The sequence below is a fragment of the Ylistrum balloti genome, unplaced genomic scaffold (genome assembly GCF_031769215.1).
Source record: "Ylistrum balloti isolate Yb309-2 unplaced genomic scaffold, AGI_CSIRO_Ybal_v1 Utg369850, whole genome shotgun sequence".
Lineage (NCBI taxonomy): Eukaryota > Metazoa > Mollusca > Bivalvia > Pectinida > Pectinidae > Ylistrum > Ylistrum balloti.
In genome coordinates, this window is record NW_026782003.1 from 328,656 (window position 1) to 353,047 (window position 24,392).

The 24,392-nt window shown below is 35.5% G+C and overlaps 1 protein-coding gene across 1 annotated transcript; it reads right to left on the bottom strand.

Moving 5' to 3' along the window:
* Positions 1-1,478: 1,478 nt before the first annotated feature.
* On the bottom strand, positions 1,479-23,928 carry LOC132545487 (phosphoribosylformylglycinamidine synthase-like). The gene is made up of 24 exons (XM_060209169.1): positions 23,784-23,928; positions 21,254-21,395; positions 19,641-19,939; positions 19,031-19,139; positions 18,059-18,199; positions 15,713-15,840; positions 15,286-15,414; positions 14,638-14,898; positions 13,351-13,581; positions 11,849-12,072; positions 11,280-11,402; positions 9,608-9,739; positions 8,951-9,049; positions 8,458-8,589; positions 7,718-7,898; positions 7,412-7,495; positions 6,615-6,770; positions 5,841-5,957; positions 4,650-4,816; positions 3,560-3,776; positions 2,810-3,019; positions 2,507-2,656; positions 2,054-2,215; positions 1,479-1,946 (listed from the first exon to the last, which is right to left on the bottom strand). The coding sequence occupies exons 1-24, from the start codon at positions 23,926-23,928 to the stop codon at positions 1,624-1,626; spliced, it is 4,062 nt and encodes a 1,353-aa protein (XP_060065152.1). The 3' UTR covers positions 1,479-1,623.
* Positions 23,929-24,392: the final 464 nt, after the last annotated feature.

Genomic DNA, 24,392 nt, shown 5'->3' on the forward strand with positions numbered 1-24,392 from the left:
AAAGGACACCCACAGACCATGGATATCCTTTTGAGCAAGTATAACAAGACCATGTTGGCAAAACACTATGCCCTGTTTAAACTTAAACAGAAATGACAATTAGTGTAATGCCTAAGAAAGTTTTCAGTTATGTTACAATTGGACATGGTCATATGACATTCTTACAAAAAGATTATCAGAATTTGAAGTAAAGTTATCAAAATCCAACAAGAGCATTTTAGCCAACAGATATACAGTTGAGTATGTTATTAATCATTTTGAAATTAATAAACTCTACATTTTTAACATACATTGTAATTTGTCAGGTAAAAAGCCATCCTACCCACAACCTGTATACAATGGACCCTCCATAATCTGGACATCTTACTCCCTGGCCAATATTGTCTGGATTACAAGTTTTCCAAAATGTCAAGTTTTGTCTGCTGGCCAATAAAATCTGAGTTATCTCCCTTAAAAACCTGACGATAACATCTTTGGTATGATATCTATATAGTATTTAATGTGAAGGCAGATATTCATAAATGTCTTTCATAAGTAAGTTTCATTTCATGAATTATTGTATATACCGGTAGATTAAAATATCTTAAGTTAAATTGTTCTTACTCCTTGAAGTCCAATATCACAGCCAATTCATTTAATGACTTCTTGATATCAACAGTGATGACTTAAAAATATTTAATAACTCACGCCTCTGAATATTATATTACTGCAAACAGTACTGTATTTACATGTGTTTTGACTCAATTAGGATGCAAATTCCTTGAAGAATATGACAATTTTCTACATAAAATATGCTGAAATACTGAGGGACAATGGTCCATTTTTATTAGTCTAATTAAAGCCATACCCCATGATTTATATCAAGTGTTAATAACAATGTGCCTTTGTTTTATCTCCTGAACAATTCACTTAGATAATGTTATATCCTGTATTCCTGGTTACTATCATTATTCAAAATCATACAAAATACTTACAGAAAAACAACACTTCTCTCCATAAAGAACTTGACACATATAAACAAATTGAATAATTCTAGATTATTTGCCAAATGTTTAAAAACAAGAGCAGCTGAAGACCTTGATATTTTCCTTACAATGAATTCACTTTGTCCTCTGACAAGAGTTCCATAGGTATATTTATGCCTTGGGTGATGATATAGCAGTAGTCACAATGACTACATACAGTGTCTAGCGGTGTGCTGTAATACAGATGTCTAACCACAACATATTTTCTTCATGTGGTGACAAAAAAAGTCTGGGCTTTTGCAGGAGTATCACTACGAAAAGTCCATTCCATTCCCAAAATGTATTCCAGGAACCAGAATTCAAATTTCCAAACTGGTGAAAACAATTACTATTACAGAAATCCATTCACTAACATCTTCATTCAGACAGTGATTTTTTCTATCTGCATCCAGATTACAGCGGGTCCACTGAACTTCCACGCTTTATTACTGAAATTTCTGGATCCTCTCTGCATGATTATGATTTCATTCAATCATACAATTATCAACTAATTTCATTATAACATATACAATGTGAACCCAAACCTCAGTAGTCAATTCCCTGAAGTAGATAATATTGCATTGTCAGTAAAAGCTTTGGGTTCATGCAGTTACATGTATCAACTGTTACGTGAAACATTGTCTATACACCAGTCAAATGCATTTATGAACATTTTATACCAAGGTGTCAAATCCATGTCGGTTCTCATTTCAGTTGGCATCCACGGACACTGCCATGGTAGAAAGCAACGTTCAGGATGGGGCATGATGGCCAAATGGCGCCCATCCTCTGAACACAGAGCCCCTACACCATCCTCAGTACCGTTCGGGTTCATTGGGTACACTGTAGTTGGCTCTCCGGAATCATCAACATAGCGAACTGGGATCAGCTGCTTGCTCACAAGATCTTCATAGATTCTACGATCTTTGAATACCATTCGTCCTACAATAAGAGTTACATATCAACATCATTCCTTCCACAAAATTTTTTTTCATGAAATTTTGAAAAGAAAAGAAAAAAAAATTGAACAATACTTTTGATAGAGTTACCTTCTCCATGAGCACTCCACATGCCAAATGTAGTGCCCTCCATACCCTTAGTCATGATGGATGGACTGTCGTAGACCTTAACTGTGGAGAACCGACACTCAAACCTATTGGACAAGTTGTGATCCAGCAACACCCCCTGTCCAACACCACTGTTGCTGTTTTCTGTATGCCAAAAACAGTGTTATTTTTAATTCTTGAATAAAGATATCTCAATTATCTTTCTCCTTTTGATAGATACACCAAATAAAACTACAATGCACAACTAGCAGTTTATGTAAATAAGCAAGCAACCTAAATTTTTTGATAATTTTTGACGTCAAATGAGGCTTTAGTATTACAAATTCAATAGATATTCAGTCTAACTAATATGTAAGAAACTCATTTGCTATACCAATGAAAATATAGAACATTTTTATATCAAGTAATATCCAGTTATATCTTAATTTTCTTTACCTTTCTGGTCCTCGTCCGGGGCAACCCAGCCTAGCAGAGCCATTAGCTGGCAGCCATTACATACACCCAGACTGAAGGTGTCCTGTCTTTCTTTGAACTTAGCAAACTGTTTTTGTACAGACTTGTTGAACAAGGCTGTAGCTGCCCAGCCTATAACAGAAGTAGGAAATACATAAACATCAAGCTGTAGCTGTCCAGCCTATAATGCATGTAAGTTATAAGGTACTTAGACTTGTTTGCAATTGATAATGTATATTATTTCCATGATAACATCAATTTTATATTTATCAACAATAAAAAAACCTTTAGCAGATCCGCAAACATCAGCATAACTAAATCCCCCGACAAAAACAAGGCCCTGGAACTGGTCAAGGGTGATAGCCTCAGAACATAAATCCTGCATGTTGATGTCCCAAACTTCATGAAAGCCAGCCATTTTGAGAACAACTGCCATCTCACGGTCACTATTGCTGCCCTCCTCTCTCAGCACAGCCACTCTCAATGGGGTATTTACTACAAAGTACAACAAGACATAACGTCATTCTAACAACATGGCTGTTCATCATATATTACTTTGATGAAGACTATTCACGACTTTGTAAATTTACAATAATATTTTGCTACTAACAAACCCAAACTAATCAAAGTAGAATTAGTTTCAGATCTTCAAGTTGATCACTCTACATAAATTTATCAGATCAAATTAAAACAATTACAGCCACTTAAAATGTCAGAAATCTTACATGAAACTAATATCCAAGTTATATAACTGTAAATTGAAGAAAATTGAACGGAAAAATCTGTGGTGGTTTTGTCTTATGAATGGATATGTAGATTACAAAATATCTTATTTAGCTCATCAAACTCCTCAAACTATTATAAGTTAAAAGAGTGAATCTGTGATTGTTATTTGTCAATAGGAATTTTAAGGAAAATTAAATGTGGAAGACATGAAGGAGCAACACAATTCATTCAAAGCATGCAAATTAAAGATTTGTTACCTTGATTCATATGTTAGCATAACAGTGCAGTGTGATGCTAGGTTATACATACTTGTGTTGCTACCTTTTGGTGAGAATGACACTATATCACACTCAAATGGTACATGATACTGAGGACCTTCTCTCTCAGACAGCACTTTCTGTTCCTGGTCTACACACATGGTAGATGTTTGTCGACGCTCTAGCTGGAAACTTGTCTCCTCCCAGACATTACGCAGGAGAGGCATGTCATCCACCAATACTGGGCTACCATTGATACTCAGGCGGACCTACAGAACAGGAATTATATAACGTAGTACATCTACACTGGCAACCATTTATACTCAGACAGACCTATAGAACAGAAATTATATAACGTAGTACATCTATACTGGGCTACCATTGATACTCAGACAGACCTATAGAACAAGAATTATATAAAGTAGTACATCTACACTGGCAACCTTTTAAACTCAAATATTTCTTTAAAAAAAAAGGAATAGATTAAAGTGGTACATCTATAACAAACAAGGCTTGTGGAAAAACACATCTTGTGATTCATCATTACCTGGTAAAGTCATTTCTGCCATTTCAGGGCAAAACAATAACGGTGTCAAAGACTAAGGGAGTGCAAAGCAGTTTAAAAGTGAGAAAAGATATTGACCATAAGAGGATCCTATTCTGCTATTCGATGCTTTCCTCCTCCCGTCTACTCTCAACCAAAGAGGGGGAGGAGGCACATGTGAACAGAAAACCATCAAATAATGTATGTGTTATGAGTTTTCCCCCCGGTTAGTTACCACCAACTCCTCAGAGCAGAAAAACTTGCAGTGATAATATGACCATATACCTTAATTAGAACTCCCAGGTAATTTTATCATTGTTTTAAGACAACCCAAGTACACATCTTGACAAACACAATGAGCCAATGTCAAGAGAAATACTGACTTTCTTTGTGTTGGTATTTATTTAATGTTTTAGATTGTTGTCATTTTGTTTTTATTATCACTTTTTTGTGTTTTTGTTATTTTGGGGTTTTTTTATGATTCAATTAAATTTATCAGCAAAACAATTGATGGTTACATCTGTCTGGGTGTTAGAGTATTTTTTTTTCCCAAGTCACACATGAAATATGAACAAAAACTTCAAATATCAAGTCTAACTGTATTTACTTTTGGTGTCTCCTTTTTTCTGCTAACTGAATGACCAATCAAATAGCAGGGTACGTTGCAAGCTGAATACTCTTCCAGAATTTCATGTTGATATTTCTCCTGTACTTCTAAAACCAGGCCAAGTTCCTCCGCAAACAGAACATCTATATCTGATACTCCTACAAAATATCAAATTTGTATCACACTACATTTGTATATATGTTATATAGAATTATACATTTGTAATACACTACAGTTATATGTTAGACAGAAGTACACTACATCTGTAATACACTACAGTTATATGTTAGACAGAAGTACACTACATTTGTAATACACTACAGTTATATGTTAGACAGAAGTACACTACATCTGTAATACACTACAGTTATATGTTAGACAGAAGTACACTACATCTGTAATACACTACAGTTATATGTTAGACAGAAGTACACTACATTTGTAATACACTACAGTTATATGTTAGACAGAAGTACACTACATTTGTAATACACTGCAGTTATATTTTAGACAGAAGTACACTACATTTGTAATACACCACAGTTATATGTTGGACAGAAGTACACTACATTTGTAATACACTACAGTTATATGTTAGACAGGAGTACACTACAATTGTAATACACTACAGTTATATGTTAGACAGAAGTACACTACATTTGTAATACACTACAATTATATGTTAGACAGAAGTACACTACCTTTGTAATACACCACAGTTATATGTTAGACAGAAGTACACTACATTTGTAATACACCACAGTTATATGTTAGACAGAAGTACACTACATTTGTAATACACTACAGTTATATGTTAGACAGAAGTACACTACATTTGTAATACACCACAGTTATATGTTAGACAGAAGTACACTACATTTGTAATACACCACAGTTATATGTTAGACAGAAGTACACTACATCTGTAATACACTAGTTATATGTTAGACAGAAGTACACTACATCTGTAATACACTACAATCTTATAAGACAATGTTTGTATTACAATATCGAAGGAATAAGAGGCCTGATTTCATGGTATGAAGACAATACCTGATTCCCAATGGTTATCACAGTATGTGTTCAAGCCTTGTCTTTTGTTTTTTGTTTTTTTTGAGTTGTTCAATAATTTTTTGATAAGGAGTGAGGCTAGCACAGGTGGTAGCATTCTCCATCATCTACCTAAATCAGATACTGGTATATCACAATCCAGACCACAGTTGCCAGCAAATGCCATTTCTAGGATACAGGTGACCAGTCCACCATCACTGACATCATGTCCACTGATAATTTTTCGATCTGAAAATTCCATGACAAAACAGATTTAATTAGAGAGAAATATTTCCCATCCTCCAAATAAAAGTTGAAATAATTTGGAGACAATTTTTCACATAACAAAGTACTGCAAGCAATCTATATTACCCCTAATCTTCAAACAAGCTTTGGGATCGTGAACAATATATGTAAATGTGACCAGATGTCAGCATGCAACACACTGCCATCCTAATTAATACCAGTTACTTGGGTACAAAATATGGTAGATGAACTGTAAAACCATATTTTTCATGGGGCTCAAATTTTGTGGTCTTCTATAACTTACATTTTCATTGGTACTTGAATTATGGATAAATCTTGCTCACAAAATCCAATGTTTCTAAAACCCATGTTAACTTTTGTGTGTTTAGATATTTTTGATGACTTATAAATTTGTGGATTTAGGGTGTACACAAAAATTGATGATTTTACAGTAATGGACTTGGTAAAAGAGATATGTTGGGACAAAGCCACTCAGAGGCGTTGAATGATGGACGGACTGAAAGTACTAATAGTAGGATATCGATCATTTTATGGATTGTAATGGATCACTCAATGGTATTTATTGAAACTCAATGATTTTCTTTAAATTTCAAATCATAGTATGGTGAACTGTAACTGGATTCCTCCAAAAGTACATACCTTTAATTAGTTTTTGTGTTACATCAAACGCCTGACACAGGACTTGTGGCTGTTCCAAATCGGGTGTCAACTCTCCAATCTGCTGGTAACATTGAGCAAGGGCTGACCCTCCCAGTCGATGTTTTCCTCCACTGATGTCCACAAACAACAGGGTACCTACACAAAAAAGAAGAGTCGGTGCAACATGAATGACCACACCAACAACCAAGGGGAGGAGTCATATGGAACTTTTTAGTGTCACCTGTATTAAAAACTTCAAACTGCCCATCTCATACATCTAAGGAAATAATGTCCTAATAGAACAACATCATATTTATCATATCAGGCAAAACAGCAAAATTTAAGACCAAGGGGAACTTGAAAATGTATAAAGTCAAAGTGACCAGAAGTGTCAGAGATAAGAGCCCAGACAAAGTTTTCCTTTGATGTAGGTCAACTGTCAAAATGTAGGTCAGAGTAACCTATTTTTGATTCTTTACACACTTGGTCATCAAGATGAACCCATACCCTGAGTATCATGTTCCAGTGACAAGAAGTGTACGAGATAGAGCCTAGACAACATAACTTTTACTTTGATGTCGGTCAAAGTTCAAAATGTAGGTCAGAGTGATCTACTTTACATCAGATACATGACACATAGCCTCATCTATGTGAACTCATACTGCAAGCATGAAGTTCCATTGACAATAAGTAGTGTGGGAGATTGAGCACAGATGAGAGAGCAAATGGACAAAAGCCACAAAGCAAAACTGTAATACAAACAAGAAATCAAAAGTTTTAACTTAAATTCTACCAACCTTCGCCTTGCGGACATTTGAGATCTGGTGTGACTGTGGCTGTGATATCTGGACATCCACAATACATAGAAATAACCAGTGTACCTAAAACAATTATAATGTATTTTTCAATTGGTACATTGATAGGGATGTTGACAGTAAAACAATTGACTCATTCTTGGAACTATATGATTAGACCTGTAGCTAAACAAGTAAGTACTTTTAAAATTACTTTATTGGGAAAAAAATGTGATACTATTCCAGACTTTATAATGTATCATAAGTAATATACAAAGGCTAGCTACTGATTTTTACATTGTGACATACCCGGAGCCTTCACAGTTTCACCCTCGACACGGGCAGCCATACTCAGCGAGTCCTTTCCCCCATCGACTGCTACACCAAGTCCACTCATTACATCACACATAGCACAGCAAGCATCAAAAAGAGCTGCTCCTTCCCCAGGAAGTTTGGCTGGCCACATCCAGTTACCACTGACTTTGATATCCTATTAAAGTACCATACTGACATATAGGTAGAGTTTGTTACTGTTTATTGTTTCATTGAATCTCTACTTGACAAGCAGGATCGTTTTAATTGTTAATTAAATCCAATACATCAATGCTTTCTTTGATTTTTATACCAGCCAGTCATTCTAGCAGATCAACTTTGGTTATATTTTACAACAATCAAACGTATCAAGAAAGTAAAATACAACAGGTCAATTTAGACTTCTGTTAGTCAAGTCTGGCCTCCTGCAGCCTCTGATGGAAACCCTTGTCTCTGTATGTAATCTTTGTTTGTTTTGATGAAGTTTTCTTGCAACAAATATAGAGTCAAACCTGTCAATAAAGGCCACCTAGGAGAGAAAAGTGGCCTTCACAGATAAGTGGCCTCTATCAAAGGTTCACTTACCATGAACTGTATTAAATTAGGAGCCAAAATGAGGCCTTTATAGGCAGGTGGCCTTTACAGACAGGTAGCTTTTTAAGTCATTTGGTGTATCTACTGTATGCGTAATAATAACATGTACAAGTCAAGAGAGGGATATAGTCTATCAATTATACCTTTCTATGAGTTACCAAGGCAAACACTAGATTTGTCATGGCCTCTCCCACAGACATGCGTGCCCCAGCAGCCGGACTGACCAGCCCTTTCACTGGCTGTTCTCCTATGGCTGTGGCTGACCCATATAAGTCCTACAATGAAATAAAGCATAGATGCAACAGGTGTCAAAATATACCCTTACATAGTTAGTTACTCTTTCTATCTAATTTAAGAACAACAAAAATCCCTCCAGATGCTTTGAGTTTTGATTTGTATCTGTTCTGAAATTGATATTCATCCTAGGTAAATCAAGAATTCCACAGAAGTGGATGTGTTGCCTGCCCAGCAAGGTTTCTAGAGATGAGTCTATGTAACAACAGCCACAGACATTCTTTGTATATCTTTGAAGAAACCTTTGTGCAGACAACGACGAATCCATTGATGATTTTCTATACATAGCAAGGGTGACCTTGGCCTTGACCTCAGGTTTCTGAACAGAAGCTAAGTGCTTACATTGTGAGTGATTGCAGTCACTGCTACATCAGCTAAAGGTGTATGAAGTGGACCCACACACTGCTGCTGGGCTACAAGACCAGTCACACATCGGTCCACCTGAATAAACACATACTTAATATTACACATTGGTTCACCTTATAAAACACATACCTAAATATGACACATTGGTCAACCTTTAACACTGACCATAAAAGCTTGTCCAGGACTGATGTTTTCTTTAAGTATTAAGTGACCTCTTTGTTACCATAACATCACAAGAGCTGTTTAAGAACTGCGCTGCTCACCTATTGATGATTTAAGGCAAATATAAATCAACCCATTTTTGGCCCCATAGATATGGAAAACATGGCGCAGTATCAATGCTTAATCTATTTTGATTAATTGCCCATTGATATTTATGATCCAGTACTGCTTGATAAAACTGACTAAAAGTTTTTAAACACTTTAAGGTGGGACGCTGCCAAAACCAATGTCAGAGTGACAACATTACCTCCTTTGTTCTTCTAATAGACAAGCTAAAACTATTAAAGTCCAGACTTACCCTTAAAACTTAAAATGGTTGTGACCAGCGAGTCAAAAATGAAAATTTATCTCATTAATACTTACTACTTAAGTCCAGTTTCGGGTCAATGGTCAATTAAGTTAGCTGATTACCTTATTAGTAAGATACCTCTTGCTGGCTACTGATGGCAGGCGTAGAACCCTCATTAGGGCATCCTTTACCTGTAGCCCCTCAGGTAGAACCAGGGGTTTCAGTGGCATTTCCTTGTGGTCAAGGGTAAACTCCTACAACATCAGAACAATATATAAACTTACATTTTGTCAGCAAGTCTATTTCACATATGATTGTTTGGACTTCAATTTTACAGTGTTATAATGATCATAGCAAACAGTCAAAAATCAAAATCAAGAATTGCCAAAAATGGTGGTCTTTATGTTCAACTGAATACAAAAAACATACAGAGTATTGCTAAAGCAATACAGGTCCCCAGCAGGGCCCAACAATCTATAACATTGTAATAATTTATTGAGATGTTTAGTGTTAATTTGGAATAAAAGGAAAGGATACAGTTAGTTTGTCATTGATTGTAATGGAACAATGCAATGAATAAGTATGACAATCTGACAATATAGTTTAATTATAAATGTGTAATAATGTGTCATTTATTCGTAAGTGTGTGAAGTTTGATCAAAATTTTGTAAGGAATGAAGCCACTAGAGTGTTAGTAACAATATTCTAAAAATAGTAATGGAATGCTGACCTTGACCTTGACCAAATGACCCTGAAATTTGAACTTGTTAAAAGATATTTTAATACTTTAACTCTTTCTGTACTCAACTCAAATTCTGTGGTTGCTACCAGAAGTGACCTCTCGGTTGTTCACTGCACATGACACTTATCCAAGTACATAGCTGGAGTGCTCGTTTTGATACAATTTACAACTGAGAAGTGCTTAATTTTGTTGAATATCTGCTTAGAAATACAGTGTAATTGTTCAGTAAATTCACAAGATGTACAACAGTTCATGTGTTTACTGTGTCACTCATGTGTACTGTACCACTCCATTGTAAACTCAGTTTTTTGTTACATGCACAAGTTACACATATTCTAGTTTTATTTTCACAATAAACTGTACTCATTTATATATTTATCATATTTATATGATTTTCAAAAGTTGTAACAGCGATCTTGATCAAACAACTAGGGAAAGTCAAACTTGTTCAAAGAATATTGATTCCTTACATGGATATGAAATTCTGATGAGAATTCCTCAAGGAAAAAAGGTTCTAGTAAGCTGAAAACTTATGACCAGTGGATAGCACGATACCATAAAAATTATGTGCTGTCATGTGTACTATTTAAATGGTTTAATCATGCATTTTTGGTTTGGGTTTTTTTGTTTTTGCAATTATTATTGATAAATTATTGCAGGATAAAAGAGTGCATGGTAAATATGGTACAATATATGATTTATTGTTGTTTCGGCACAGAACAAGGGGATTTTCAGATGATTTGCCAACGTTTTTTTTATCTTTGTCTAACCCTCAGCAACAAAAAAACCTTGTATAAGTATTAAATAATGCCAACAATGCATTCTTCAAGTATAAAGTGAATGATTGAAGTTATACACCAAATTTCATTCTTACAGTATTGTTGAATTGTTGTGGAGTGAAATTTCTCTATATTCATTACCATGTGGTTCAAATTTCTAAATGATCAGTTATGTCTTGATCTTACAAAAGCATTTTCTTCATTATATTGTAAATCATTTCTAATCTACCCTGCTATAATACAAATACTCCTGGTTAACATACATATCCCTACCTTTCTTGGCATGGAGCCAAGCACATGTTCAAGGTGGAGATCAACAGGATATTTATGAAGCTTCCTTCTTTTTTTAGCAGGGCTTCCATCTCCTTCAGAGTAGTCAAATCCTTCAAACCTAATCTGTGAAAAATATTCACACCATTAATTTTGGTATGTCGTTAGCAACAAATATATATTTATATAAGTTAATTAACAGAAAAGCATCAGTTTTAATATTTTGTACAGTGGACTAGGTTACAACACTGATGCTGACTATGGTTCAATCCATTCAGGTGTAATCTACATAGAATTCATACCAGCCAGTGAAACTGTAAACTCAAGCACACAGATTATTCAATCCCAATACCTGGTTGTCTCAATCTTTATATTAAAGTTTGGACATGTCTGATAAAATATATTAATTGAAACTTTTAAAACAATTGAATTTCTCTGAAGAAGCATTCATATGGGAAATATTTTGTAAATTCAATTCTGTCAAATTTGGTCAAATAATCATAATTTTGAAGTCAAGTTTCATCAGGCATTAAATTTCAAGAAATGAACCTTGAGTGATTTAAGTAACCTACTTTTCCATCCCCAGTGATCTTGCCCACTACGTCAACAGGACATCTTTCTCTATTACCAATGGTTTCTAGGACATCACGGTCAGACTTGTGGAGGAGAATAGCATTACTTTCCTGGTACTCTGCCCCCCATAACTCCATGTTGGTGAGAGTGGGGTCTCCTAAAGTAAACTCTGATGCTCTGATCAGAGCCCCAGCCGGCTCTGCTATCTCCTTCAGCACATTACCTGAGAAAGCGACAAATTCACAGAAATGTTATACCAGGTTTGATTCCTGCCGAAGTTTATTTCTTAAAAACCACAAGTAATGCCTATTTCGTGACACAGGTTTCTTGTCTTCAGAGCTCTACATTAGCACTTCTCCATACCAGTACAAAACTCTGTTGAAAAAGTACATCATGACATGAACCAGTCCAATCAGACAAGTGATTTTAACTGTAACAAGTTGTTATAAATGTTTTAAAAATATTAAATAAATAAACTACATCATTCAAATTCTCCTGTCACAATTGATGTACTCATGTTTTTTCTATTCATGTCCTATGAGGCCACAATGAAGATTAAGTTAACAATTAACAAGATACCGGATGTTTTTTACTGCTGGAAAGTAGAAGTGTTCTGAATGTAATCTGCATCTTAGCTATGTTTGTTTTCAGGAGCAGTTACTCAGTCAAAGTGTTTTAGTGACATTGAATAATATTGACTGCTAGATTGTTTATGTTTGAGGTTGTCAGATGATGGATTCAACAAATTTTGGTTTAAGTCTGAAAGGAAAAAAGTAAAAAAAAAATAAAAAAAACTCGTAATGTTGATGATCAGAGCAAAGAAGCTAGAAAGGAGCATGAGCTAAAGAGATTCAGGACATTTAAAATCGCGCTGATTATTTATTGTAAATGAAATCTGATTCTAGCTTGAAAGTTTGGACAACTGCATTTAACAGTCGTACAAATGGTTTTTAAAATATACTTGTAAAATATTAATGTTGAGCCCAGGTCTTGATGATGTAAGGTTAAATATTAAATTGATTTTGTCCAGAACAGGGTTATTGCCATGCCCATTTCTTTACACAAGGCTAGTGTTGTGTTCTGTTGCTTTCCAATGTTAATGTAATGTCCATTTCTAGATTGTTATCATGTCCATATCTTCATATAAATATTCTACATCTATTTCATGACATTATTTAATTGTCCTGTTAATTGTCATCCTCACATCCATTTCTTGAGATGTAGGGTTACTGTCATAGAGATAAAGTTAGTGTTATTTCTGGACATATGGTTATTGCCATGACTTTAAGAGATGCTAAAAAATATCGTTTTCAGCATATGGAACACAGAAATGATGGTCATCGGTTGCATCAGACAGGTAGTTGCTGAATTCAGGTTAATTGTGTAGTAAATTACATTGGGAGCAAAACTACAGTCACATATGACAGGAAGTCACTTAATTCAGGTGATAGCTAAGACATATTTTTACTGTATATGATAGTTTGTGATGATTGATACATACCATTGCCTCCTGCCCCCTGGTCATGTATACTAGCTATAGGATTCTTGTCCCCCATCTCCAGACAAGCACGAATCAGACGATTGAGTTTCTGCTCCATTTCAGGGTCTCCTCTTTGCACAGCTCCGAAATCGAGCTCTGCCTTGTTATCTCCCTGTACGAGGACAGAGGATGCAGCTCCCCCGCCTACTCCAATACGGTACACTGGGCCCCCTATCTTAGCTACTCTCATACCTACAAATATCAGCATACCACTATTTAGCTGCTGCAAGCTTGGTCAAATCTTTAAAGGATGACAGTGCTACCCACATGTACATGAAAGTAAAACCAGATCAAGAGACTTTGAGCAAATCAGGTATTTGATTTTCGTTGACTTAATGCCACCTGCATTTACAAATTTTAGTAATTAAGTTGACCAATGAGCTTCACTGCTTACTTGGTACTTAATGTTTTTTCTAAATATATTAACTTTATTATCACTGACATGCACAACAGGTTTCTATCAATTCTATTTAAACAAACATGCTAACACTTAACATTAAAATCATATGTTGACAAATGATGACTTCTATGACCTTGAATATAGATTAAGGTCATTATCTTTAGCAAGATTTGTTAGGCATTATCCCAAGGCTTCATCCCAGGAAGCTACAAATTTATACATGCAGTTGTTTAATTTTAAGCTAATCTTCCACAATTGTTCCAGGTTTGGCAATTTCACTGGTGTTTAATTTCACACGTCTATGAACTGGTGTCAATATATACAGGAATAACAGATATTTTCTGAAATTTTTTCGAATTATTTGCAGGTTGCTTAATTTTGTGTTATCTTTATTGACCATGATTTCAATCCTTTGATAATGTAATCAATCATAGTCAAATACTGCAATTTATGACTTGTTTATAAAGAAAATGAATAAGAAAACAATGAAGTTACAAAATAAATCTATAGAGTTCTATTGATATACAATATTGAGAAAGTTTACATTTAAAAGCATCAAAGGACTTCATTTTCATCAGCTTTTTCACTTTCATTTACAATGTCAATAAGAAATTGGCCTTTGGATCTCTGCAGCTGGCGATACGATACCATATTTTATGAACACCAAGGAACAGTCTAAAGATAACATTTAAACAAAATACATTGTACATAATCATCTGTGCCACAGAGGCAATTAATGATCTGTTGTGCTACTGCGGAGGTCCTGTAAAAGTTAACTTTGCTTTTAACCAATTTCCATTTACATAGTCACATGTACTGAATATATTTTAAATACAAAAATTACCTACCTTCTTCCGGTAACTTTTTAGTGATGCAGTTAGCATCTAATTGTCCAATACCGCCACTAAACATGATAGGTTTAACATATTCTCTCCTCTCACCGTCTGGTGTGGTCAGACCAAACGACCGAGCAAACCCTGTGAGAACAGGCTCTCCAAATTTGTTGCCGTAGTCTGAAGCTCCATTACTGCCCTCCACAGCGATTTCAACTGGACGAGCGAAGTTACTAGGGTAGATATAAGTCTTATCCTCCCATGGCAGGTCATAACCTGCAACAGATATGATACTGATCCAGCACAGGCCTAATTCAATCGGATCCCACAATCAACGATATTTCCAATAAAGCAACATCATAGCCAATTCCCTTAATTTTGATTTTTTGGTGTCACAAAAATTTCAAACTTTGGGGTCTGAATAGAATGGTTTTATTTTCCTTTGTCTAAATTCTGATGTCTTGAAAGGAAACAGATAACTTTAGCCACAGACAAAAGAATATTGTTGATGAGGTTTTTCTAAAGGGTTTGGTTCTCTTATAGCATTATTATGAATCGCAACATACAACATTGTAACAAAAGTCTTGAAGAGCTTTTCATATAGTAGTGTTTTTAGCCTAAGTGGCAGAGCCAATGCAGATATGCATGTTATCACATACTTACCTGGTATGTGAAGGTTGCCAAAGCTATAACCTGCGGTGCCTGCCACAACGTGAGCCCCTCGACCCGCAGCCTGAACATCCCTGATTCTCCCCCCTGTACCTGTAGTGGCCCCTGGGAAGGGAGCCACACCTACAAAAGTAAAACATTACCTTAACATCAGTTAACAAATTGCTTTAGGTGCAATTTGTTTCATCTTTCCTCCAAACTACCACTTAAAGTCTGCATCGATCATCTTCAGTCAAAAATATTCACACAAAGGTGAGGACAATCCAGGGGAAAAGGTGTTTCAAATGAACAGGCAGAATTTCTCTCAAAATGCAGTACACGTTTGACATCTGTACCAAGATACCTTTAACTAATTGACAGGAACTTTTCTGCATTTTTATCAATATTCAGCACAATATGGTGAACATGTTTAGTTCCATACCTGTTGGAAAGTTGTGAGTCTCTGCAGTGAAGATAATATGTCGTTTTTTCTCTTTTGAGTGTACCATGGGACTCGGCTTGGTTGGGTCACTGGGCTGTAATACCTCCACATCAAACCCCTTGATACCACTGTCAGGAAAATTTACTGGTTTTCAATGAAGACCATGATCATGACCTATTCAGTTACAGCTTTGAACTTTTCAATATATAATGTATAGAAAACGAAAGTTGAAATGACCAGTTTAAATTTACTGAAAAGTTATCACCATGTGACATTAAGTCACCCTTTTAATGTATCTAAAATCACCAATTCTTCTAGAAAGATTTGCTCAGAGTTTTTTTTTTCCTAAATTTAAGTATTATACATCTTTATTAACAGATGAGCATATCACTTGTAAAGACTCACTATGTAAAAAGGGGATCTAACAGGAGTTGTCACACTATGATGAATTTTTTGTGTTCAGTAATTTGGTATGTCTACACTTGTGTTGCATAGTCTCTAGATGAAGCCTACCGACAACAATGTATGTATTTATCAATACTTTGACAAGACAATTAGTCACAAGAGTCTCGTTATTATCAAAATCAGTTGTAGATGCTTGATGTTTCCTTACGTCACTAAATTTTATGTAAGCATTGTTTAAATACAAAGAGACATGTAAGACACCTAAATGCCATGTGATATGATATATACCGTATTTATTCCAATAAATGCCCCAGGGGGTGATTAATAGAACACAAAATTTCATAATTTGTTGGTCGTGACATGCCATGGCTGCCACTTAAAAACATTGTTTAACAACCTAACGAATTACTCAACAAAGAATGCATTTGAAAATTGCAGTAATTCCAACATCGTTGTAGCTTTAAACATTGTTGTCAATTGCATTCTGATAACCTGAATTCTTGTATGAAATGACACGATGTCAATCGTGTCAGCTTCATTCAAAAATGTACAATGTTCATCATCGCTTGTAGGCCTAGTTTGCATAACAAAATAAAAAAACACAGCGGTATATATGCCAGTCTGTTTCTTAATAAATCCCACATACCTGATAACAATGTCTGGGACAAAACGAAATTATGACACTGCTTTCAAGCTTAAAGTAATCGCCTTCGCAGAGGAGAAGGGTAAACATGCCGCCGCGAAAGGGTTTTGTGTTGACAGAAAATGAGTGCGGGACTGGTGTCAAAACAAAGAAAAATTTTTAAATCTTTCTAAAAACATCTAAACGCTGTAAAGGAGGTGGGAGGCATGTCAGATATGAAGATATTGACAAAAATCTTATGAGATGGCTACAGGACAGACAGGAGGCCGGAATACGAGTGACTGGGAAAGCATTGCGGTTTGAGGCCCTGCGTATGCATAAGGCAAATGGTAGTCAATCGTTCAAAGCCTCATATGGATGGTTTTCTAAATTCAAAAAGAGACATAACATTTCGTTCAGGCGATCTACACATGTGGCACAACATGAAGTTTCATTCATTGATGATCGTATTGACAGTTTTTTTAATTTCGTGTTAAGAATGCGTCAGCTACGAGACAGTAGTTCGTACGGCAGTCCCGGCCGTTAGGAATGCAGTATATTGAAATGAACCGTGGATTAAATTGATATCACTTGTGTACATGTCGTGACAGTGTAATTTTCTTGTGCCAAAATTCATTTGTTCATGTTCATGGATACCAGGAATTCAAAATTTATTAAAAGGTAAGCTTTGTAACCTGACTCCTGAGTTGTTGAAATTTACTGAGAAAACAGGTGGGGGGCGTTTATTAGAGACGGGGCGTTTATTGGAAAAAATACGGTATTGTTGTTAATAGTTAATATAAACATTGATTTAATCATTTGATCTTGGAAATTATATACACATAGTGTCATCAATGATGCCTAAGTGGCATCACCTACTACATCCAGTTTAATTTGGCATTTCAATCATACAGGAGATAATCTAATGAGATATTCTATGAAAATCTGTTGTTATGAAGTGTAAATATTAGGACTATTATTTATTTTCTGTACATGCATGTAAGGGTATTTACATTTGGGTAACCACATATTTTACTTGGTGTGCATTATCAAGCATTATATAGTTATCTCGAAAGAAATACACTTTGATGCACAAAACAATCCATGACACAAGCCTTCAGGCAAGCTTAATCAATTCAATATGATATTGACAAGGATGTAGGATTCTATTTACCATAAAACTCAATACAGTGGGATACCTTTTTACTGACTATAAAATCTTGTAACATCATTTAGTTATACATGTTTTTACATGTGTCTCCCGATGTGTATGACATGTCAGAACAGGACAAGCCTTATAATCCAACCTTGTACAGTACCTGCTGTTATCAGAAAACTTGATGACATTGTTATCATTAGATGTTTTTTGTGTCCCCTTAATCATGTCAAATAACGATTCCTGGTGCTCTTTTCCATCCACCTTCATCCTCCCTCGAAAAAACCAGTGACGACTGTGTTCACTGCAAAATAAAGTCACATATCAATTGTCAACAAAAATCTACAGTCTCCTGTTTGATATTAGCTGCTAATGTGTTAATTTGCTAAATTTTGTAACCTTTATGGGTGAGGCATTTATAATTCAAATTTTACTGAGGTATATCATTATGAAAAGATTTTATACAAGACATTTCGCAAGAATTGAAAATCATAGTTATCCACATAACTATAGCTGTATTTATTTATGTTATTTATGTGAATGATTCTCGTATTTTTCCAGTGAAATCAAGACATGTCTAAAAGCCTGAAAATTGGAGCTTTATAAACTGACACTGTAAAATGTTACATGCTATATTTGAACTTGATGTGATGATCACAGTAAACAAAACACAGTACATTGACTTTCCTTTATGTGATGCACCTGGTATATTTTATCAAGATCTTATAACTCTGAGCAAGTAAGAAAGCAAAATATGACGAATCAGTATCAACAAGTTTTCCTTCTGCCTAAAATCTAAATATGAAGGTAACAGAGAACAGGATTATATAGTATGAGAAACCACAAAGAATGCAGAACAAACACAGATGTTGTATTCTCCTTCCCAGCTAAGCCAGTTTTACTATTTACAAGACTTATCCAATGATAAGCCCATGCCTAGTGTTGCAGTTACATACAAATGTCAATAAATATTTTTTCAAGGAAATGTAATAAGATGATGCGTTTCTCAATTACAGTCTGATGTGTTGACAACTTTGATTTATTACAGCGGACAAAAAGTGAAATGTTGAACAAAATAATAACTTCAAGTTTCCAAAGTGATCCCTATAAATCCTCCATCTTGACACTGTAGTACCTGTTTGACTGTGCCAAATCGAAGCATTCTACATTGGTTGGGTTACGTTTGACAGTCTCCTGGAACAACTTGGTATAGTAGTCCATATCCCAGTCATCAAAAGCCAATCCTGACAAAACAATTGGCAAGAAACTAGAAAATATCTTTACAGATTCTATACCACATTCTCATGAAAATTAGTTTGGTATGACAATTTTCTACAGTAATGAAATGGTTAGCGAGACTTTGGCATCCTAATTATCATAACATTGATTAAATTTTGTTTCAAATTCAACACCCTGATTTGGTTATCTTTTATAGTAACAGTGACCTTGACCTGCAACTTGGAAATAGACGCTCTATAAAGTATTCTCATTGATGAATTCCAGCATCGTATAGTTTGTATTCAAAATTAGAAAAGAGTTGCAACAATGAAGCATTGAAATGAAACAGGATATGATAAAGAATGGTAACAATGGAATGGACAGGAGAGCCAAGGTTAAAAATAACATAAATATAATATACTGCACACATTCTTCAAGTGATGTAATTCAAGTTCTGTCAAGTTATCTCCAATGGTTAAGAAAAATGGAAAGTCATATCAAGGAATATGCTAATTATATCAACTTACCTAACTCTGTGTTGGCCATTTCCAGGGCTAAGCGTCCATTCTCCATCACTTCCACTTCATAAACATCCTCAGTAACTAATTCCTGATCAAAGCTATCAATGGGACGTAAATAGCGACACTGGGTCATTCGATCATGAAGGTTAGTGACAATCCTCTCCTCCATCTCACTTGTCAAAGAGAATTCGGGCTTCAGAATGATCATATAGCGGACTGACCTCTCTATACGTAGTATATGTTTCAGTCCCGCTGCTTTACACATGGACACAGCATTTGTAGAAAATGGAGTTGTAAAATTTAACCTTTAAAGAAAACAGAAACCTTCATATTTCCTTTTCTCCTCACAAATTTTTTTTTAGAAATTAAAGCTAACACTTGTGAACAACTAATAGTAATAAACAAACTATCCTAACTCTACATAATCCACAATCTTATCCAGGCCCTGTCTATTCATAATCCACAATCTTATCCAGGCCCTGTCTATTCATAATCCACAATCTTATCCACGCCCTGTCTATTCATAATCCACAATCTTATCCAGGCCCTGTCTATTCATAATCCACAATCTTATCCACGCCCTGTCTATTCATAATCCACAATCTTATCCAGGCCCTGTCTATTCATAATCCACAATCTTATCCACGCCCTGTCTATTCATAATCCACAATCTTATCCAGACCCTATCTCTACATAATCTACAATCTTTCTGTGGCACTATCTCTTTATAATCCACAATCTAACTATGGCACTATCTCACTATAATCCACAATCTTTCTGTGGCACAGTCTCTACATAATCCACAATCTTATCCAGTCCCTATCTATTCATAATCTACAATCTTTCTGTGGCACTATCTCTTTATAATCCACAATCTTTCTGTGGCACTATCTCTTTATAATCCACAATCTTTCTGTGGCACAGTCTCTACATAATCCACAATCTTTCTGTGGCACTATCTCTTTATAATCCACAATCTTTCTGTGGCGCAGTCTATACATAATCCACAATCTTTCTGTAGCGCAGTCTCTACATATCCACAATCTTATCCAGGCCCTATCTCTACATAATCCACAATCTTTCTGTGGTGCAGTCTCTACACAATCGACAATCTTTCTGTGGCGCAGTCTCTACATAATCCACAATCTTTCTGTGACACAGTCTCTACATAATCCACAATCTTTCTGTGACACAGTCTCTACATAATCCACAATCTTTCTGTGGCACAGTCTCTTCATAACCCACAATCTTTCTGTGGCACTATCTCTTTATATTCCACAATCTTTCTGTGGCACTATCTCTTTATAATCCACAAACTTACCGTGGTCCTATCTCTACATAACCCACAAACTTACCGTGGCCCTATCTCACTATAACCCACAAACTTACCGTGGCCCTATCTCTATATAACCCACAAACTTACCGTGGTCCTATCTCTATATAACCCACAAACTTACCGTGGTCCTATAACCCACAAACTTACCGTGGTCCTATCTCTACATAACCCACAAACTTACCGTGGTCCTATCTCACTATAACCCACAAACTTACCGTGGTCCTATCTCTATATAACCCACAAACTTACCGTGGTCCTATCTCTACATAACCCACAAACTTACCGTGGTCCTATCTCTATAATGACATGACCTTCCATTGCCTCAGGGACACTTGAGATCAGAAAGGAGTGATTGGAAATATGTCCCTCCTCAAATGGAGTGCCCAGTATCCATTTTAACTTCCCCATGTCTTCTTGTTCTAAATCTAAACAACAGATATGTATTATAGTACATGTTCAAATTGATCAAGTTATACAAGAAATAAAACTTTCCTTTACAACAAAAATTATTTTTATCATTTGATCTTGAAAATACTATTAGTTTTAGGTGATGCATCTATAAAACCTATATACATTTATTTTAACATACAACATCTAAATACATTCATCATCATCATCATCATCATCATCATCATCATCATCATCATCATCATCATCATCATCATCATCAACAATATTAGTACAAATCTCATCATTGTCATTTTCTACATAAATCTCATCACTGTTATCACTGGAGTAAATCTTCTATAAAACTTATAAAACGTCTTACCTTCATCGCTATTTCAAATACATGTATAATAGAACAGAATATTTTGAATACCCTGCTACATATTAGATTTCAAACTGACAATCCAGGGCTAAATTTTATACTGTAACACACCATTTATGCCGATGTAGAACCATCAAAACCTTCATCATCTATGTTGCAGAAACATCAAAAACTATTAGTGTCTATAACAATGTATAAACATCCCAAACTTTAATCATCTTCATTGATGGAGACACAGGTCAATTTATCACCTTAATCATCCCCAATACTGATATAGAGACATCACCATTATTCATCATCTATGCCGATGAAGACACAGATCACAAATCTTCTTCATCTATCTATGGTGATGTAGAAACATCACAAACATCAGTCATCTTCGCTGCTGGAGACACAAATCACAAACCTTCATCACTTCAATCATAAACCTTCACGCCCTATGCTGATGTAGAAAAATCACAAACTTTAATCACCTTCTCTGATGAAAACACAGATCACAAATCTTCATCCTCTATGATGATATAGAAACATCACAAAATTTCATATTCCATGCTGATGAAGACACAGATCACAAACTTTGACTGTCCATGCTGATATAGAAACATCATAAACTTTCATCATCTATGCTGATGAAGATCGAGATAACAAATCTTCATCATCTATGCTGATATAGAGATATCACCATTATTCATCGTCTATGCTGATATAGACAAACATCACAAATCTTCATCATCTATGCCGACGAAGACACAAATCAAAAACCTTCATCATCTATGCTGATGTACAAACATCACAAATCTTCATCATCTATGCTGACGAAGACACAAATCACAAACCTTCATCACCTATGCTGATGAGGACACAAATCACAAACCTTCATCATCTATGCCGATGTACAAACATCACAAACTTTCATCATCTATGCCGACGAAGACACAAATCACAAACCTTCATCATCTATGCTGATGTACAAACATCACAAATCTTCATCATCTATGTCGACGAAGACACAAATCACAAACCTTCATCATCTATGTCGACGAAGACACAAATCACAAACCTTCATCATCTATGCTGACGAAGACACAAATCGCAAACCTTCATCATCTATGCTGATGTACAAACATCACAAATCTTCATCATCTATGTCGACGAAGACACAAATCACAAACCTTCATCATCTATGCTGACGAAGACACAAATCACAAACCTTCATCATCTATGCTGATGTACAAACATCACAAACCTTCATCATCTATGCCAATGAAGACACAAATCACAAATCATCATCTATGCCGATGAACACACAAATCACAAATCATCATCTATGCCAATGAAGACATAAATCACAAACCTTTATCTATGCTGATGTACAAACATCACAAACCTTCATCATCTATGCCGATGAAGACACAAATCACAAACCATCATCTATGCCGATGAACACACAAATCACAAATCATCATCTATGCCGATGAACACACAAATCACAAACCTTCATCATCTATGCCGATGAAGACACAAATCACAAACCTTCATCATCTATGCTGATGAAGACACAAATCACAAACCTTCATCATCTATGCCGATGTACAAACATCACAAATCTTCATCATCTATGTCGACGAAGACACAAATCACAAACCTTCATCATCTATGCTGACGAAGACACAAATCACAAACCTTCATCATCTATGCTGATGTACAAACATCACAAACCTTCATCATCTATGCCGATGAAGACATAAATCACAAACCTTCATCATCTATGCCAATGAAGACACAAATCACAAATCATCATCTATGCCGATGAACACACAAATCACAAATCATCATCTATGCCGATGAAGACACAAATCACAAACCTTTATCTATGCTGATGTACAAACATCACAAACCTTCATCATCTATGCCGATGAAGACACAAATCACAAACCATCATCTATGCCGATGAACACACAAATCACAAATCATCATCTATGCCGATGAAGACACAAATCACAAACCTTCATCATCTATGCTGATGAAGACACAAATCACAAACCTTCATCATCTATGCTGATGTAGAAACAGACTTCTGTAAGAAGCCTTGACAATCCATTCCCAATCAATGAGGCTATTTTCCGCTTTGTGGCATCACAGCATCCTTGTGTTACTCCCCCTTTCTTGTAAAGTTTCAGGATCACCATTCTACATGGAAATGACAAATTTCATTCACAATCCGGAATACAACTTTTCATGCACATATTGATAAACTGGCAAATCAAGCATTCGACATTCTGGTATATATACAGTGTATACCATAATAATTTATACAGAAAATACCAATGGATGGATATTATCAGTATTGGTCAACATTGTCAGATGTTGCGGAAAGTCTTGAAATTGTTTGGGACACCTATCTATAGTGAAACAGGGCTCTCAATCTGCCAGATTTGGGGCCGAGTATTCCAAATGCAAAATAGTATTTTTTTTCCCAATTTAGACTCCAAATTTTCCTAATTCTAAGGAAAAGACAGCTATTTTTCCCAATTCTAAGGGCCCCAGGCCCCAGGCCCCAGTCCCAAAATGGGGTGTGAGAGACCTGTGAAAAATGTATTGTTCTAATCCACTGGATATGTTCTAATATAGACATATCTATAGACGTAGCTCT

Excerpts from the sequence above, each read along its gene's own strand:
- LOC132545487 (XM_060209169.1), bottom strand. The coding sequence starts at position 23,928 with ATGGTGATCCTGAAACTTTACAAGAAAGGGGGAGTAACACAAGGATGC. Across the intron at positions 21,396-23,783 it reads CATCAGCATAGATGATGAAG|ATTTAGAACAAGAAGACATG; the intron begins GTTTGTGATTTG and ends TCTGTTGTTTAG. Across the intron at positions 7,899-8,457 it reads CCTTGGTAACTCATAGAAAG|GATATCAAAGTCAGTGGTAA; the intron begins GTATAATTGATA and ends GTACTTTAATAG.